Source organism: Mus pahari, chromosome 21 (assembly GCF_900095145.1).
Source record: "Mus pahari chromosome 21, PAHARI_EIJ_v1.1, whole genome shotgun sequence".
NCBI lineage: Eukaryota > Metazoa > Chordata > Mammalia > Rodentia > Muridae > Mus > Mus pahari.
Genome location: NC_034610.1, coordinates 34,905,054 through 34,922,990, shown reverse-complemented (window position 1 = coordinate 34,922,990; position 17,937 = coordinate 34,905,054). Strand labels below are relative to the sequence as shown.

The 17,937-nt window shown below is 42.0% G+C and overlaps 1 protein-coding gene across 5 annotated transcripts in view; it reads left to right on the top strand.

The window, feature by feature from the left end:
* The window catches only part of Grm1 (glutamate metabotropic receptor 1), a 381,700-nt gene extending 364,799 nt beyond the window's left edge, over positions 1–16,901 (top strand). For 4 of the 5 annotated variants that reach the window (XM_029533139.1, XM_029533140.1, XM_029533141.1 and 1 more), the window contains one exon: positions 13,156–16,901. In XM_029533139.1, the coding sequence (XP_029388999.1) occupies positions 13,156–14,092 (937 nt within the window). In that variant the 3' untranslated portion in view covers positions 14,093–16,901. Of the gene's footprint in view, positions 1–4,202; positions 4,288–13,155 lie in introns of all 5 variants that reach the window. The other variant, XM_021221220.2, reaches the window with a different exon arrangement.
* The last annotated feature ends 1,036 nt before the right edge of the window (positions 16,902–17,937 follow it).

The window sequence follows — 17,937 nt, the reverse complement described above, 5'->3', positions numbered from 1 at the left end:
GACAACCAAAAAAGGTGGATCACGGTCTGCTAACATGGTCTTGAGTGGTTGCTGTCATTCTTCATGACCAGTTTGGACAGCTGCCACATTATTTCCATGGTGAGCTGTAAATATCCTTAAGAGTGACCATCTGGAATTGTCTAGAACATTCTGTTTCTACTAAAAGTAGATTCACCCCCAACTCTATCACAGACATACAGCTTCAAACACAGGCAACTCACCCAACTCCATCCAGCATTTACCTCTGCCTTGCACACCCACTTGATGTCACTGATATTGCCAAAATGAAATGCAGTTGAGATGCTGCTATATGTATTGACACTCTTGAGTAAGGAAGATGGCTAACATCACATGGAAGTGCAGGTGAATTTGGAGACATTATGAATTAGGGTAACTTAAAAACACAATGACTTTCTCCACCTTTCACAGTAATGGGTGAACCTGAAACCACTCTTTGCTTTCTGGATCCCCTTTTACACATACAAGTCCAACAATATTTTATGAATAAAAGTGAATTTGAAAGAGGTAATGACTTAATTGAAGACACAAAGCACTCTGGGTTCTTTGTCCAGTTATCAATGTCATGTTTCGGAAAACAACTTCTGACATTTCTCAAGTCCACATAAAGGATAAAGTCTATCAGAAATGGATGTAGGATATATTCAATGTAGATAAAATAACACAATAAAACAAAACCATTTGGATCTAAGTATACTCAAAGAGATGTAGGCTTCTATATAAAGGAATATTATTTGGATAATAGAATCAAGAGGGGAAAGTTTGGATAGTCCATTGGTTCATGGCAAGGAGCAACTTTATATAAAAATAACACAAAAAGGGGAGAGAATTAGATAGAGGGATGGGGGGTCCCTTGCACTTTCGAAAGAAATTACTGAAAAGATCTTTCCAACTAAAATTCTGGGGTTTCTTTAAATCCATAATTTGTGCCAAAAGATTCCAGCACAGATTTGGGACTTATATTTGACAAGCCCCCATATGCTGCCTTTTCCCTCCAAGCTTTTACTCTGATTTGACGAATCTGTAGTTGTTTGAAAATGTGGTTTTACAGCTGCTAAAAATACCCTAAAGCCAAGCTCCTTCTCTCAGTATTTATGTAGCTGGTAAAATGGCCCGTTGGGCATCTTGGCCAATAATCTTTAGTAAATATCCTTTTCACACACTCAAAGCCAGTGTGCAGGGGTATTCTTTATTTTACTTAAATTCAAAGGAAAAGACAGAGACCAAAATCTTCAAGATCATGAAGGAGATTTTACTCTTCTCAACTGCTTTGATCAGTAGTCAATTAGTGTGGCTTTGTAATTCTTACAATTACTACATAAAGCTGTCAATCAGGCTGAAACCCAAAAGCAACCACAAACTTGACTAAATGCAGAAGTAGTGCCAAAAAGAGTGAGCTACAGAGACCATAGAGTTTCCTACTACAGCTCCCCTGGAGCATATAGAAATGCAGATGCTGTCCCAGCATGCAAATCACTGCACCTGTGCAAAGATCAGACTGTCTCCATGCTACCAGGACAGTTCCCATCTCATTTGTATGTTACCCATCCTTAACAGACAGGATCACTTGAAAGGTCCAGAGCAAAACTAAAACATAAAGTCCTTGGTTCAAAAGCTGGAAACAGAATCATGCTAAAGGAGCAATGCAAGCCTATTAGCTCTCATCTGCAAATTCTTTCTGTTTTATAGTTGTCATTTAATGTCATGTTCACTTGTACAGAAAGACATTCTCAGGGGAAAACCTCTCATTCCAGTTGTTATCCTAACTCCTTATTATGGGACTTAACATGTGTGCACCATCCAAGATGCAAAGTTCTACTCCCAATCAATCCCTGTGCAGGTACCATGACAGAACTCAAATTAAATTGTCTCTTGCTATTATGTTCTCCCCACCTGAGCCATGTTATAGATGTGAGAGCCAGAGCATTCTATCAGTCCAGATACATCTGAAGATCTGGATCAAGAATAGGCAAGAGGTCCATCCCTCCCCTATAGCCTGTAAACTGGTCATTGTATTAAATGTTCTGGGGGGGGGGGAGGGAACACAGAGATGGAGACAGTAACATATCTTGGTCCTTCAGGAGCTTGTGCCCAAGAAGGTCCCTGCAGTAGTGGTGCCTTGCCATCTACAGGAATGGGAGGCTATAATAACTGGGACAGAAAGGAAAAGAGAGACTATACTCAAAGTCCCATGCAAGTAAAAGAGAGAGACTGTTGGTATGTGACCATCTGTGAGTGTATGCTTCAAGACATGTTCCATTTTCTCATTCCCCCATCACTTTCAGAACACAAACTTAAGGATAAAATTGAGAGCGTTTTAAGAGGCTGATCCCAGAATAATAAACAGCAAGTGTAGGGCTCCCAGAGGGATCTTGCTAGTCTCTGGCTTCTGAAGCTAGACCTGCTGGAAACCCTGGTGCCTGACACCATTTGACCAGGCAATGTGCATACTTTTCTCCAAAGTAGACTTAATTTTAAAGTCAAATGAATGCAGGAAGAGTTTGGATATATTATCCAACTCCTTTCTTGAGGAAGAGAGTTTTAGCAATATTTTACATGTTAAATGTTCTTTTCAACTTTATTTTCTAAATCCAAGCACAAGTTTCTCTTTATTGTCTCCTCTATGCTGACCACTTTTTAAATGGTGTTTGTGATTTCAGGTTGGCATGTTTTATGTCATTGTTAGTCTAGTTGGCAAGTTCAACAGCAAACAGTGTCTCTTTGTCTAATTTTTTAAAATAAATGAATTATCTCAGTAGGCATGAAATTATACTGATTTGTTTCTATTTCTCATTTCTGGACTAGAGTTTCAAATTACAGCGTTCAGCACATGCTTTTGAATGTTTTGTGGGTGCTTGCTATTTGATGGCTATTCACTGATAGGTTTTGCTTTTTCGATACCATATTCAACTATGCATAGAAAAATCTTTCCTCATCATATAGACCCAATCAAGGTTCCTTGCTTCCAAAAGGTGAAAAATGACTATTCAGAATTAATTCCACATAGAGATTTCAAACTCACAGATCCTTTTCTTAGAACCTGTTAGTCATCAGCTCAAAGGCTTAGAATATGGGACAAGCCATGATGGTTCCCTTCCTTCCCCTTCTCCTTCCTCTTCTTCTTCCTTCTTCTGAGGTTCTATTCTTCTGTTTTGATGGGATAGAAAACTGTCATGGTCCTCTCTGGCTATACCTACAGAGCCATCATCAAAGACTGGAGTAAATGATCAAATACAGACTTAATCAAAAACATGTGTGAGTTCACTGGGGAAAGCTGCAAGAAAGTAAATCCTCAGTTTCCCAAATCGAGAGACTTCCCTTGAACTCTACCATCCTCTCCAACACTGCCAAGGACATGTGCTGGTGCTTCTCCCATGGTATCTTCTGCCAGAAGGTCTTTCCCAGGGAAGGTAGCCCTCTTGTATGGCATAATAGCAGGATAGCATTTCTACCACCACTTTCTAAGCTACTGGTCTTTCTCAGCGCTATGGGGAAGTAACTTATTCTGAGTCTCTAACTACATGCCTGCCCCATCAGCTTTGCTGTGTCTAGCAAGTGTTCTCTCTTGCTAAGAATGACACACTGGACAGATCAACCTGTGTTTTGTAAGAGGATCCATCAGCCAGGGAGTGAGATGACATGTCCCCTTGTGGCAGATTCATCCAACCTCAGCAGGTGGGTCTCCTACATTCAACTATTAGACATATAAAAATTTTATGACCACAAGAAAAAAATCATGACTTGAAATGAATGGCAGCCATGCCTTCAGAATCGGTTAATATGGCATACAACGAGAAATGAAATGGAAAGCCATTGGGTTCAGATATAAATTCACAAAAGTCCATCAAGAGGCATGGTGGTCGAAAGTCAACCTACATGACTATCCACAGCCTCCCAAAGTAGTATGTCCAGAGTGAAGGGAAAGAACCAGTCTAGGAGAGACCCCTGGAAAAGAGTTGGCTCTGCCATGGCAAAGTGAGTCCACTGATGTTGCTTTGAGAAAGGAGCTCCAGCAGTAAGAAACAGCCACTGTTGCAACCAAGACACAGAAGCAGAGACGTGCAGAAAGGTTCAGGAGCCAGGCTTGGCCCTGCCGTGGACCAGGCACCTCCTGAGTGGTGGAGTCACAGTGGCTAGCTGTGCGCATCCTGTTTAACCCCTTGCTTTTTCTTTTCAATCTTCAGGAAGAGGCAGCCAGAATTCTCGCCCGGCAGCCAGTGTCCGTCGGCACATGTGCAGCTTTGAAAACCCCCACACTGCAGTGAATGTGTAAGAGAAAGAAGCTGCATGGAAATACAGTGTTTTGCCCCTTGCTTTCTCTCTCCTGGGTATTTCCACTTTCTAACATGGAGCCAATTGTGGTGCATGCCATCAAGAATGAGGGACTCATGGACGTGCCGTGGTTTTGCACGACTGTCTTATCCAATTGTCCATCGTTCTTAAAAGGACACTGTCAAGCTGTTAGTTTTTTCTGCTTGTTTTCTGTTCCAATGCAGCACTGTCCCCCAGCTTTGAAGATTCACTTTGGTCTGTGACTCCCACTCATGAGCTCAAAAGTGAATCTTCCCCTCGACGAATTTGTCAGCTTCTTCTTGGCAATCGGAGCCTTTTCTTTTTATTTCTTTTCTTTTCCTTTTGCCTCCCCCTCCCCCCGCTGTTGCACAAATGTTTGAAATAATCGCATCTGCATCGAAGTAAAAGCCATAGCTGAAATTTATGGAAAAGTCCCACAGTGTGGGTGTGCGAGGGCGGGTGCTAACATGAGCCGCTGCTGGGTGTCTCCCACACCCTAGGGAACACAAAACGAAAGGTTTGTGAGTCCCACTTAAAGCAAAATTTATAAACAAACAAAGTGAAAATAGTTTCCCCCAGCATTCTATATGGTTCTTATCAGACATTCAAGTCGGATAAAAACCGTGCATGTTTGGTCCGATTTTTGACCTTTAGTTCTTGACAGTGTCTCTTTAAGTTAATCAAAGCACCTAGACCATGTTCGATTCATTGTGCACGGAGTCTGTGGTTTTTCTCAGCTGTTCCTTTACAGCCCTCCAAACGCCTGGGAGAGTCAAAGGTACACATTCCTGCAGCAGAGGGAGCCCACTGCTAGAGGTGTCTGTGGCTGGAATAGCTCTTCAGATAGGAGAGCCCAATTTGTTCCAATGTTTGGTAGTGAGCTGGCGGCAGAGGCTGGTAAACAAAGCCATGCTGCCTCTTCCCTTTCTTCGGTGAAGTGTACCAGGAAGTCTGTAGACTCCCTTTGCCACCCTGTAGAATCCTGCGTACAGACAGTGCATCCTCCCCCAAATCATCCAGATGAAGGAAGGGCACTCTGGGTAGTCACGACCGAGTTTTTTAGCTGGCACTTGGGAGGCCACTATCAGAGCCACTGTACCGTAGCCGGATGCCCTCCCAGACATTCTTCCAAGTCCAAAGGCATTAAATGTCTCTTGCACTGTGGGTGAGTCTCACCAAGGACACAGCAAGGAGATGCTAATTGGTGACAGCTGCTGGCTGCCTGTCACAGGAAATTGATAGGGATGGATGTGTTTGTCTTGTCATGGCAGCAGGGCCAAAGAGAATCAACTGACGGTTCATGACTTAAAGGTGAGTTCCTATGAACAAGAGTACAACACGAATATACTTCTTTGATGGAGATTTAAAGAAGAAATAAATAGACATATCAGCAAAGCTAACAGGTGGGTTGTTGAGAACTTTAAGAGCAGGCTGTTTAAGCCTCTTATCTTCAGACTATAAAGGAACAGAAAGAGATCAAGGGCTTTCAGCCTGTAACCCTCAGACGAAGGCCAGGTATTTTTAGTCATGGTTGTCCTGGCAAAGTAAAAATAAGGAAGGAAGCGTTCTTTCTTTAACCTTCAGTACCCATTGTTTTTTTGTAAAGAGCATGCAAAGAGACTAACGTAAGAAGTAAACTGGATCATTATGGTCTTGTCTCTGTCTCTCTTGCCCCTGAGGAATAATCTAGTCAGAGTAACACAACTTTTCCATATTTTCTGGGCAGACTGTGAGAACAGAAGGGCAGTAAGTGACTGGCAACTAAAATCCAAGTCTGGCAAAAGGGGACATAAAAGAAATGACATTGTATGACCTGAACTTCCTTCATAAGTAACATAATATATTCCTACCTAAGTTTCCTAAATGATTCTTACAGCATATGGGCTACCACTACAAGAACATTCACCTGGTACACACATTTTTATCATTTTGTAATAATTTGTAATTATATGTATATGTGTTTGTTTATATATATGAATACAGATACCCGTGGAGGCCAGAAGAGAGTGTTGGATCATCTGGACCTAGATGGTTGTGAGATGTCCCGAGTGGTTGCTAGGAACCAAACCCATGTTTTCTGCAAAAACAGTGTGGGCCAGCACTCTTCAACACGAGACTTTCTTCATCAGCTAGGAAATGATTAAAAACCAAAGGCCTTTTAAAACTTTTGGGAAAGTTTAAGAACCATCAGAATTCTCTTTTAGTTTGAAAATGACTCAGTAATTCGTGCTGGAAAAAAGGCTCTAGAGATAGACATTCATGCTTCATTGATTTTGATAAGAAAATTAAACTTTGGATAAATTTTTACTTTATTGATTTGTTAAATAAATTATGAAGTTAATGAAAAGCAAAGTGGTGTGTGTGTGTGTGTGTGTGTGTGTGTGCGTGCACGCACGCGTGCACACGTGCATGCACACACACATGGGTATTTGTGTGTTGTCCTTCAACCTGTATCACAAAGCTTGAAGATAGGTTGATCTAAAGACTAGTAAATAAGGGTCAAATACTTTGACTTTGCAAACTGTATATTTCATTAAGACAATGGTTCTGTGATTAGCCAATGTTGAGGAGAGAATTCAGAGGAAGGAGAAACTTCACAATGCTATTTAAGATTATCTATCTACACATTCTATGGAGTTCTCATACATTAAGAGCTCATCTGCCTTCCTAAGTACATTTGAGATTCTCTGTATTAGGAGTAATGATGAATAGGCAAGATGGTTTAACTATGTTCCTAGTCTTCCAAGGTGAAGACATTTTGCTAAATATGCCAATTTTTTTTTTTTTCTGGAATGTTTCAAGTAATGGAACTAGTGTCAGTATGGAAAGTAATTTGCTTGCAGTTTCCTGAGAAAACAGAAGCCTATCTCGAATGGTTTCTGAACCTGCCAGAGTCACCTTCCCGACTGCGTTCGGGTGTCATCTGGTTGATGCATATGCAGGGGAGGATGAACAGCTCCACTAGACTCGGGCCAGAATCCCACATAAAAGTGTTGGGGCCACATGAAATGCAGCTTTGGGGCCAGTAGTAGTAGGCTACCCCAGTGTTGGTGGCTCATAGAGTCTGTTCTTAGTGAGACTCTCTCTCCCAGCTACTGGAACTCCCTGGCGTTCCCTGATGCTCCATCTTCACTTCATTATTAGTTACTAGTTGAGTGATCATGGAGAGAGAAAGGTGGGGAGAGAGAGCGTGTGTTTAAGTCTGGTAACAACTCATAGGAACCACTTCTTTCCTTCCATCATTTGAGTGCACTGTTTATTCTCAGGTCCCAGGACTTAGCAGCAAGTGCCATCACCCACTGAGCCATCTCAATGGCCCCATTTCTCCCTTTTTTATAGAAAACAAATGCTTGACTCTTTGGGTTCTAAGGAGGGAGCCTTTCCTCTTTATAGGGAGATTTTGTCTTTCCTATGGCTCTCTCTATCCTGCTGGGAAGCTCCTAAGCCTGGAGACTTGCCTTACTGTCAGCCTCCTGCACTCTTATGTTAGAGATCTCCTAAACAGAGAGCATGCACTCTGCTCATTTAGCCAGCACTTCAGAAACAAATAAAGCAGACAGGCTCACTCTGAATGCCAATAATCTGTTTATATGGTCCACTCCCATATTTAATATCTTTTGTGATAAATTGCCATTATATATCAATGTAACTACAGTTGTATTTGCTACTTTGAGATTCTCAGTATTGTGAGTAATGGAGAGTAGGCAAAATGGCTTAACTACTCTCTAGAGTGCTGCAAATACTGTTGTTTTGTTTTGCTTTGTTTTGCTTTGCTTTGCTTTGCTTTGTTTGGGGCAGGAGGATTGTGACCCTAAGCTAATGGGAGAAAAATCAAAGTAAAACCCCCAACCTGTTGCTTCCCGGATTACAGCCACAAACCTGTCAGTTCTGTTCTGCACAGGAGAATGAAACACAGTTTTCCCCTCTCCATCCCCTCTTATTATCACCAGACTTAGAGTCACAGCTTGAGCCCCCAACAAATCAGCTTCAGCAACTTGTCCTGGATGAGCCAATTAAAAGAGCCAATTTAAATAGTGAAACCCAGAGAAGATTTGTTCAGTGTGGCCACACTGAAATGGAGACAAAGAGACCTGGTGCTTACCCAAGTCCATATTCTCATCCTGACTTAAAGTTATGGCTTAAATAGAGACCGGGAGGTATGTAAATCCAAGCAATCAGGCTAAAGTGTGTTTCTGCCCCCCCCTCCCACCAGCTCAGCTCCAAGCTTCTCCTTCAAGGATGCCTGAAAAATTGCAAAATGCCCAGTGTTTCAGACGTTTTTACTCCAAAGGAGGAAATAGGGGGCTGTCTTCTTAGGGCCCATTATTTTATAGCCCTATAACCCGAGAGGCTTGATGTAGGTTGGTTAAACCATTGACCATTTCATTATCAATAAATATATGTGACGATGTGAAGAAAGTCAGCCCTGACACACAGTGTTTTCATCTCCAGCAAACAGATTACTCTGGGCCCTTGGCCTGTCTCTGAAAGTTAGCGTGCGTTGAGACAATTATATGGAGATTTCTAAGCTAGATTACTAAACCGGGCATGGTGGTGCATGCCTTTAATCCCAGCACTCAGGAGGCAGAGGCAGGCAGATTTCTGAGTTCAAGGCCAGCCTCGTCTACAAAGTGAGTTCCAGGACAGCCAGGGCTATACAGAGAAACCCTGTCTCGAAAAACCAAAAAAAAAACCAAAAAAAAAAAAAAAAAAAAAAAAAAAAAAAAAAAAAAAAAAAAAAAAACAAAAACCAAAAAAAACAAAACCAAAACAAAAAACTTTCCATGTAGTTAAAGATTACCCCTGAACTTCTGATTCTCCTGATTCAACTTCCTCATGCCATGATTACAGGTATTACTATCACACCTGGTTTATGCAGGGCTGGAGATCAAACTAAGGCTTCCTGCACACTTGGCAAGCAAGCACTTGTGATAACCTCCCAACTCTTCTCAAAATTAAGATGTGAAACAAAAGAGAAGAGGAGGAGGAGGAGGAGGAGGAGGAGGAGGAGAAGTAACAGCAACAAGAAAACCCCCAAAAGCTGTCTGGACTTAAAAAAAAAAGCTTTTATTTCACAGTACTATTGGATTTTGAATATATTTTTATTCTCTTGCAACAAAGTTTTTGCATTTTTCTTCTCTTAACACCATGTTTCCAGCCTCTTCAGGTAGGATGCTCCCTTATCCCAGGAACCAGGATTGGGTCTTTACCTGAATCAGTGGCTGTAATTTTCTTTATTAGTATTTACTGGATTACAGAACACAATGAAAGTATCTCAGGATGTGGTTCCGTTTATACTTAATGGTAATTTATCACAATACCATTCACAGGCATTTTAAAAGAGTGGTACATTTTCACCTGTAAAATTTTACTTGTTTGCCACAGACGAACCTCTCACTTGGGTCCTCGATCCACAGGCAAAACTCGGGTTCCAGTTACGGTGGGCAAAGGAGTCGGCGAAAGTGGGGTGACAGACTCGACACAAGAGAGTGTGGATCTGAATGTAATTTGTCAAATCTAGCATCAAACTTTTTAAACAGAAGAAAATAGGGAAGTTAAGTGACACACCAGCAAGGTACAATGAGGTTACCAGATTCTTACATAAAACAGAGGAATGCGAAGGGCTGGCAGGAACCAGCTGGGATAAAATTCAATGTTAACAACTGGGATCAAAAAGCAGCCCCACCTAAGGTCAGCTTAAACTTAGAAGCCAGGGGCAGGGCTTCGTGCCCTTGCCATAGTTCCTATTCTAGTCTATTATATAGTCCACCTTCCCCCTAGGCCATTGTAAATACTTGTGTATGGGTGTAACTCAGCTATCTATAGTTCTAAGTATCTACTCTGGTTCCTCCTTAGATCACAAACTTCCTTCTTCCTAGAGAATGGTAAATTCTTGTGTAGGGCAGTGACTTAGCTATTCATGCCCAGGGTCGGATCAAGGACTGCCTAGAATCTAATTTAGCTCTATGTCAAAAAATCAATCCTTAGGAGCACTTATAATAAAGCAATATTAAGGGAAAGCACACAGATCCGTTTACCAACTAAAGCAAGGACATTGGAGCATTCCTAATGCAGGATGCCACGATTCCAGGAGACTAAGTTTCCATGAACTTTTCTCCTCGGGACATCGCCCAGATTTTTGGGGCCTGTCACACTTGTCACTACTGGAGTGGATGTAGCATTTGTTCAGTCTATAAACAGTGCTTAGAGAGCATGAGGATCTGTAGACCCTTCAGATTATCTGTGGACCATGGATGAGAAGTGAGTTTTTCTGAAGGAGCAGTTAACAACCTGTACTGCAATGTGTCTACATAATAATGCATTTCCTCCAGTGTCTTTGATTCTTTTTAAAAAGCAATTTGTTTTGTCCTTGGGGGGGGGGGAAGGTTAGTGTAAATTTATAATCCACCAAATGACCTGGGATATGATATCTGTTTTCTAATTAAACAGGACTTTTTAGGTAACTTAGAGCAAGACTCTGAGGGGAAGTGACTCTGCTAATTTTAACAGTGATGGAGGAAATCACCCATCACAAGGATAAAAATTGTGTTCAATTAAAATGGGACTAAATTGGAATTATTGCTGACTGCCTGATCATCACTAATACTGTTAACATTAGGATACTGTACAAAATGAGGCCATGGGTGTGTCTTTGGACAGTGATAAAACAGCTGAGCATATACTCTATAGGACACAGAGTAGGCGGAGTTACTACGTCGGGGTTTTCTCAGAATGCAAGGATACCTTGAAGCTAGTTTTAGGGGTGACTGGGCAATGTGTTGTTGGGAACGACCTTTGCCCCATAAATAACAACATCAGTGTCTTAGCTGTCATATCTATTTCTGAGATTTTTTTTTAAATTCACTATCAGACTTTAAAATGAATCTCAATTTCTTAGGCTTATTTCACTTTTCAACATTATAAAATATGAAATGTTGGGCATTATTCTCATCATAAGCATTCCAAGAATCGAATACATGTTTCAAAGTCTTTGTTCTTGTTTTTTAAAATGATCCAATAAACCATTGTTATACTGATCCTTTTCTGCTTTTCCCTCCTTCAAACAAAAGACTGTAATGTGGGACAGTCTATTTCACACCTCCACCTAGGAAAGAATGCTCGTTTTCCAATTTCTTTTAATGTCACAACTTTTTTCTCATTGTTCTCCTTTTTTTCCTGTTGCTTTGATAGGTGTAAAGAAAAAGCAAACTCCTAAAAAGGAAAAAGAAGGAAAGAAAATGACTTCTTTTTGAGTATTAGCACTGCTTTTATTAATAGAATGCTATGGTAAGGTGTCGCCATCTGCTAAAAGTTATATAGAAAATCAGCAGAGTCTCAAAAGGCAAGAGCTGAACTGTCGCAGTATGCAGAATGAGTAGGATTTCTGGTTGACATAGAACATTTTGTGTTTTCTTTTACAGGGTGATTTTCTCTTTGGTTGGTTTCTTGGGGTTTCAGAAGGATTAAAGCTGATGTATTAGCATTGCGTCCTTATGGCAAACTATCTGAGAAACTCAACTAAACAGAGATAGTTTGTCTTAGTTCATGGTTTCAAGGGATTCACCCCATGGTCGCTAAGCACTCTGGACCTGTGCCAAGGTGCAGCATCTTGGCACAGAGCATGTGGCACATCAAAGCTGTTCACCTAATGGTGGGCAGGAAACACTCTTCCCTGCTCCAACACTGATGCCCTGAAAAGCAAATTTTCAATACAGGAGCTTTTGAGTGGCACTTTTCGAATCCTGCCATGGCCACCGAGAAGGCTGGAAGGGTGGGGGTGTTCTAGAATTTTTCTTTAGCAAGGATAAGTAGAAAAAGATCCAAGCAGGGTCCTTTGCCTTAGTGACCACTGCTCTGTTAGGATCTTAATTTTGTCTCATTTGCATCAAAGTTGGCAGAAGGATTAATGCAAGCCGTGGGTGATGTGTTCCTTAGCCTTTCCTGTTCTCTCTTTTCCAGTGTGCCTGCTCATTTGAGTATCCCTAGGGTGAAACTCCTTATTAACAGCTGAGAAGCTGAACCTTGATGTGAACTGTCATGCACTGTATGTGCCAGAAATGATGTTTTAAGATTAAAAAAAAGAAAAAGGGAAATTATGAACTCCTTCAGCCACTAACATACTGGATTTGTTTGTTTGTGTTTGTTTTTCTAGTTGTCTGTCCTTGCTTCCTTTGTGTCCTGTCTGTGTGCATACTGGGAAATACAAGTCAGAATGGGCAACTGAGGACTTCTAGTTCAGAAATCCCACAGCACAGCAAGAGTAGCTTTTTACGTGGGTCTTAGTGTCTCCCAAAGGCTACATCTCTGCATTGTGTTGTCTATGAGAACCTGAAGTACTTTTGAGTGTGTATGTGTGTGCGCGCGCGCGTGCGCGGTTGCCCGTGTTTGCTTTCGTTTTTATTCTTCCATAATTTCGATAATCCTTCAGACTTGCGATCAGAGACAACTTCAATTTTTATTATTTGTTAACCATTTCATTAACTGTCATCAATGGAACCATTTCATTATTAGAACGTGGATGGTGGGTGGAGGGCCAGTGTACTTTGGGAAATTGTGTAACTAAATGAAACTAACTGTATCTACAACAGACCGAGCTCTCTCACCAGAAACTTTTCTTGGGTCAATACTTCTTCCTTAGGAGTACAATGTCTTGTCACCCTCTTCAGAGGCAGCCTTGGGTTGCCAGTGTTTCATTAACTGGATGGGGAAGCTGGGGGCGGGGGGGGGGAGGGGCGTGGAGGGTACGGCTGAATTGTGCAGCATTGGGGTGGAGAGAATTCAGAAGCATTTTGTCCTCTGTGCAGAATCCATGTGTAAATAAACCCATTTCTATTTTATTCATAGTTCTAACGGCAAGTCTGTGTCATGGTCTGAACCAGGTGGAAGACAGGCGCCCAAGGGACAGCATGTGTGGCAGCGCCTCTCTGTGCACGTGAAGACCAACGAGACGGCCTGTAACCAAACGGCCGTAATTAAACCCCTCACTAAAAGTTACCAAGGCTCTGGCAAGAGTCTGACCTTTTCAGACGCCAGCACCAAGACCCTGTACAATGTGGAGGAAGAGGACAATACCCCTTCAGCTCACTTCAGCCCTCCCAGCAGCCCTTCCATGGTGGTGCACCGACGGGGGCCACCCGTGGCCACCACACCACCTCTGCCACCCCACCTTAGCGCAGAAGAGACGCCCTTGTTCCTGGCTGATTCTGTCATCCCCAAGGGCTTGCCGCCTCCTCTCCCGCAGCAGCAACAGCAGCCGCCCCCTCAGCAGCCTCCGCAGCAGCCCAAATCCCTGATGGACCAGCTGCAAGGCGTGGTCACCAACTTTGGCTCTGGGATTCCAGACTTCCACGCGGTGCTGGCAGGCCCGGGGACACCAGGGAACGGGCTGCGCTCTCTGTACCCGCCCCCGCCTCCACCACAACACCTGCAGATGTTGCCCCTGCAGCTGAGCACCTTCCGAGAGGAGCCCATCTCCCCTCCCGGGGAGGACGACGATGACGACAGCGAGAGGTTCAAGCTCCTGCAGGAGTTCGTGTACGAACGTGAAGGGAACACGGAGGAAGACGAACTGGAAGAGGAGGAGGACCTGCCTGCAGCCAGCAAGCTGACCCCTGAGGATTCGCCTGCCCTGACGCCTCCTTCTCCTTTCCGAGATTCCGTGGCCTCTGGCAGCTCAGTGCCCAGTTCCCCAGTGTCTGAGTCGGTGCTCTGCACCCCTCCAAATGTGACCTATGCCTCTGTCATTCTGAGGGACTACAAGCAAAGCTCTTCCACCCTGTAGTAAGGCGGAGTGTGCGTGGAGAAGCCTGAGATGCCAAGGAGTGTCAACCCTTCCAGAAATGTGTAGAAAGCAAGGGGGAGGAATGGGAATGGAGGACCACAGTCTGCAGGGAAGAAGAAAAAAAAAAAAGATTCGGCTGCCTTAAAGAGGGAGAGGGAAGATGCCAACTGAACAGTGGTCCAGGCCAGGATTGTGACTCTTGAATTATTCAAAAACCTTCTCTAGAAAGAAAGGGAATTATGACAAAGCACAATTCCATATGGTATGTAACTTTTATCGAAAAAAATAATAAAACGTAAAAATAAAATCAACAAAAATAATCTCTTCGTTTGCTCAATCGTGCATACATATATCTGCCCACACTCGTGGTGAAACTAGAGACCGGAGCGGGCCCTGCCATGGCGCCAGCCGAATCATAAGTTCGTCATCCCAGTGTGTGGATGAAGAGAGGGCAGGACGCGAGGATCGGTTCGGACAACAGTTCCCATCTCAGACCTTGTCTGGGCTGAGCCTGCAGACTCCTGAACTAAGGAAGACCCAGGAACTGACCTCATGAGGGTCCCTTTCCACTGCTGTGACCCAGTGCCAGCCTTTAGTCGCCTGGGATAAAGGCACAGTAACCTTTTGCATTTCTGTGATTCCCCGTGTTTAGGAAAATGAAAGTATGAGCAAAAAGTCATCACCAAAATGAGCTTCATCAGAAGTGCTATGGGGGTGGGGTAAAACAGAGAAGCGAGACGATACCTACGCACAGGGCCATGAGCAAGGTGAGCGTACCAGCTTCTTCACAGATTCTATACTTGTGTACTGATACTTTTGGAGAGGAGTGTCAGAAGCCGTTTGTGAACTCACTTGCACTGTGCCAACCAGGTTCTCCTCTGCCCTTCAGCAGAAGAGGACAAGCCGCGTTGCCAGGTTTTACCTTCCAGTTACTGTAGCAAATAATACCAACCAGTTGGACTTCTAAGATTCAGTTTCAGTACAATGCGGTGCCACTGTTTCTCCCATGTGCTATGGAAATGAACCTATCTTTGAACTTAATGGTGTATTCATAGCAACTATTACTGGTTTAGATTTTTTCCCTTATTGTCACAGGAGTCCCTGGAACTAGCAACTGAATGTGTTTTCCTGTGTCCCCTGTATACATGTGATTATGAAATTTGTGCCATTTAATGTCAATCTAGCTGCCACTAGAAAATCGTCTTTCAGATATAGTATAAATATTTTTATGTACCAGTGAGGTTCTCCATACCACGGTCACCAGTGTCTCTCTGGATGTTGGATCTGTGGTCTGATGTTTCTCATATGCAGCTTCGATGGGAATTCTTCTAAGTGGGATTTATTTTTCAGATATTTTATGAAACGAGAATGTTATTAATGAAGAAGTTTGAAAGGGCATTGTTTAAAAAGATCACCAAGCAGTGGGTGACAGTAAAGCGTCCATTTTTTATAAACTTGTGCACATTGTTATTAAAATGTAAGGTTGAAAAGGCAATATTTAGAATACTTCAGATATATTTTTAAAAAGTTTTTCCACAGATACTTGAGTTTCATGGTCTTCTAGTATGTAATAACACTCAAGTCCACCCAGAGTGTCTCAACTATCTGCTTGTCAATCATGCTTAATTTTTTTTATTTTCATGCATCTTAATTTTTATATTTTTGTTAGCGTCTCTTCCTTAAATCCTCACATTTATTACTATGTGATACCCACATACATGTAATCCAGTTATTAATCCATCATGACCCTGCCTTTTCTAAGCCAAAAGAAAAAGATTGTTCCTGTTATTTTTATTTCTTCTGTTATTTGTGGGAAGAATCAAATCCCTTTAAATATCTTTGTTTATGCCTTATGTTCAGACATTTTAATTTGCTTCCTTCATGTCGAAGCTGCTGATTTCTCAGCCAGAAAGCATCATTTTAGAATCTCCGAATGCCTGAAGCATTCTAAGTTCGGAATTTAACATCAACTCCTATGTCAGAGTTGTGTTTCTTGTGTGTTGCCACATTCTACTGCCCAGTTTAGTGGATTCCTTTGCAAGAACTTTTGCCTTGTATTTTAAAGTTATTTTTAAGCATCTTTATTGCAAAGACCTCAAGAATTTAAACATTAGCTTCTGTGTTTTCACCGTGAAGAAACAGGATGAGAAAATACAGTACAGAGCTGCTGGACATGGGGGTCCATGTCTTTAAGCCCAGCACTTGGGAGGCAGAGGCAGGTGGAGCTCTGTGAGTTTGAGGCCAGCCTGCTTTATCCAATAAATTCTAAGCTTAAATAGAGATACCCTATCTCAAAAACCAAAACACACAACAAAGATGCTTCAGTGCTAAATAGATGGGTTTCCACTAATTGAGAAACCGGTGAGAGAAAACATATTCCTTCCTCTATTCTTTTAAACTTGAAGCACTTCCATACATCCTTCGTTATTATGGGACTTGTGCATTCAGGGCTTTTTGTTGTTGTTGTTGTTATTGTTGTTTTTCCAGAATAGATGAGGCAATGTTTGTCTATTTAAATGCTGTAACAGGCAAGTTAACTCTAGGGTTTTGGTCTGAGACATTTGGCGAACACCTTCAACACCGATTAAAATATTACTGAATGCCTATTCTTATCCTGATTATAAATTTTCCAGAATTAAATAGAATATTAGCTCATATAATTGTTCAGAATTGGAGATGTACACATACATACCCTGTACCTAAAGGGCAAAATATCTTCACTGTAACGTGTGTGCTTCTACAAGGTGTTTTGCTTCTTGTAAAAGTGTTTTCCTTTGGCTTGTTACTGCCTTTTGTCAAATAATCTTAATGATGCTGTATCATAATAAATATTTTCTATTTATTAAATGCGCATAATCCTTCTCTGAATTGAAGCATTATACTATTAGAAAAAAAAAAAAAGCCAGTGAAACAGATAATCCCAACAGTTTGATTTGCCTAGAACACACTTCCAAAGAGGAAGTTTGAAACATCACACAAAATATGCATGACAGGTCATAAAGTACAACAGAGTTTGACTTTGAGGACATGTGATTCAAATTTAGAATTTAAAGTCCCATGATGTCCTTTGGTCATTTATGCTTTTAAGAGAACAGGAAGGGTTATATCTTTGGTGTAACTCTGGAGACATGGCTTCTACCTTTGTCCCACTGGAGCCCATCAAACTTTCCTGTACCCGACTCACACTGATAAGGGGACCTAGTTTCCCAGCTCCCTAGTATCTTTCTATTCACACCAGGCTTAGTTCTAAATTTTAATGAAGACATCACATACGCGCTTCCAAATAGACCATGCTTTCACATATTCTACAAGATCCTGGCATCATCTATGTGTCCTAGTCAAAAAGAGATCGCAGTGATGGGGGAGGGTTGATATACCTGTGACAGTGCTGACAAAGCAAGCTAACCATGAAGATACCATCCAGAAATTCATTGATTCACTAAAGAGTTTTTCAATGTGTCTGGTAAGCAGAATTTAAAAACACCCCCACCCCCCAAATTCCAGAAACAGAGTGAGAAGCGAAGAGAATATGAAGGAAACAACAACAACAACAAAACCCAGTAAGCAGCAAGGGTAAATGAAATGAGCACAGAAGCCTCACTTGGATGATATCTGCAGAGGCTGTGGCTGTGTCCAGACACTCCAGTGATGGGTAATTGCACCCTACTTTCTACTAGAATATCCTGGAAGCAAGTCAAAGAGCAAGGTATCAGCATAAAAACCTACATCAAACGGATACAGTGCTAGGTTCTTGACATTCATTTTCTTTCCCACCATCTGCCATGGGGATATTCTGGAGAACTGAAGTAAACTTGAACACACTCTCATCTAGCAACTAATCCACC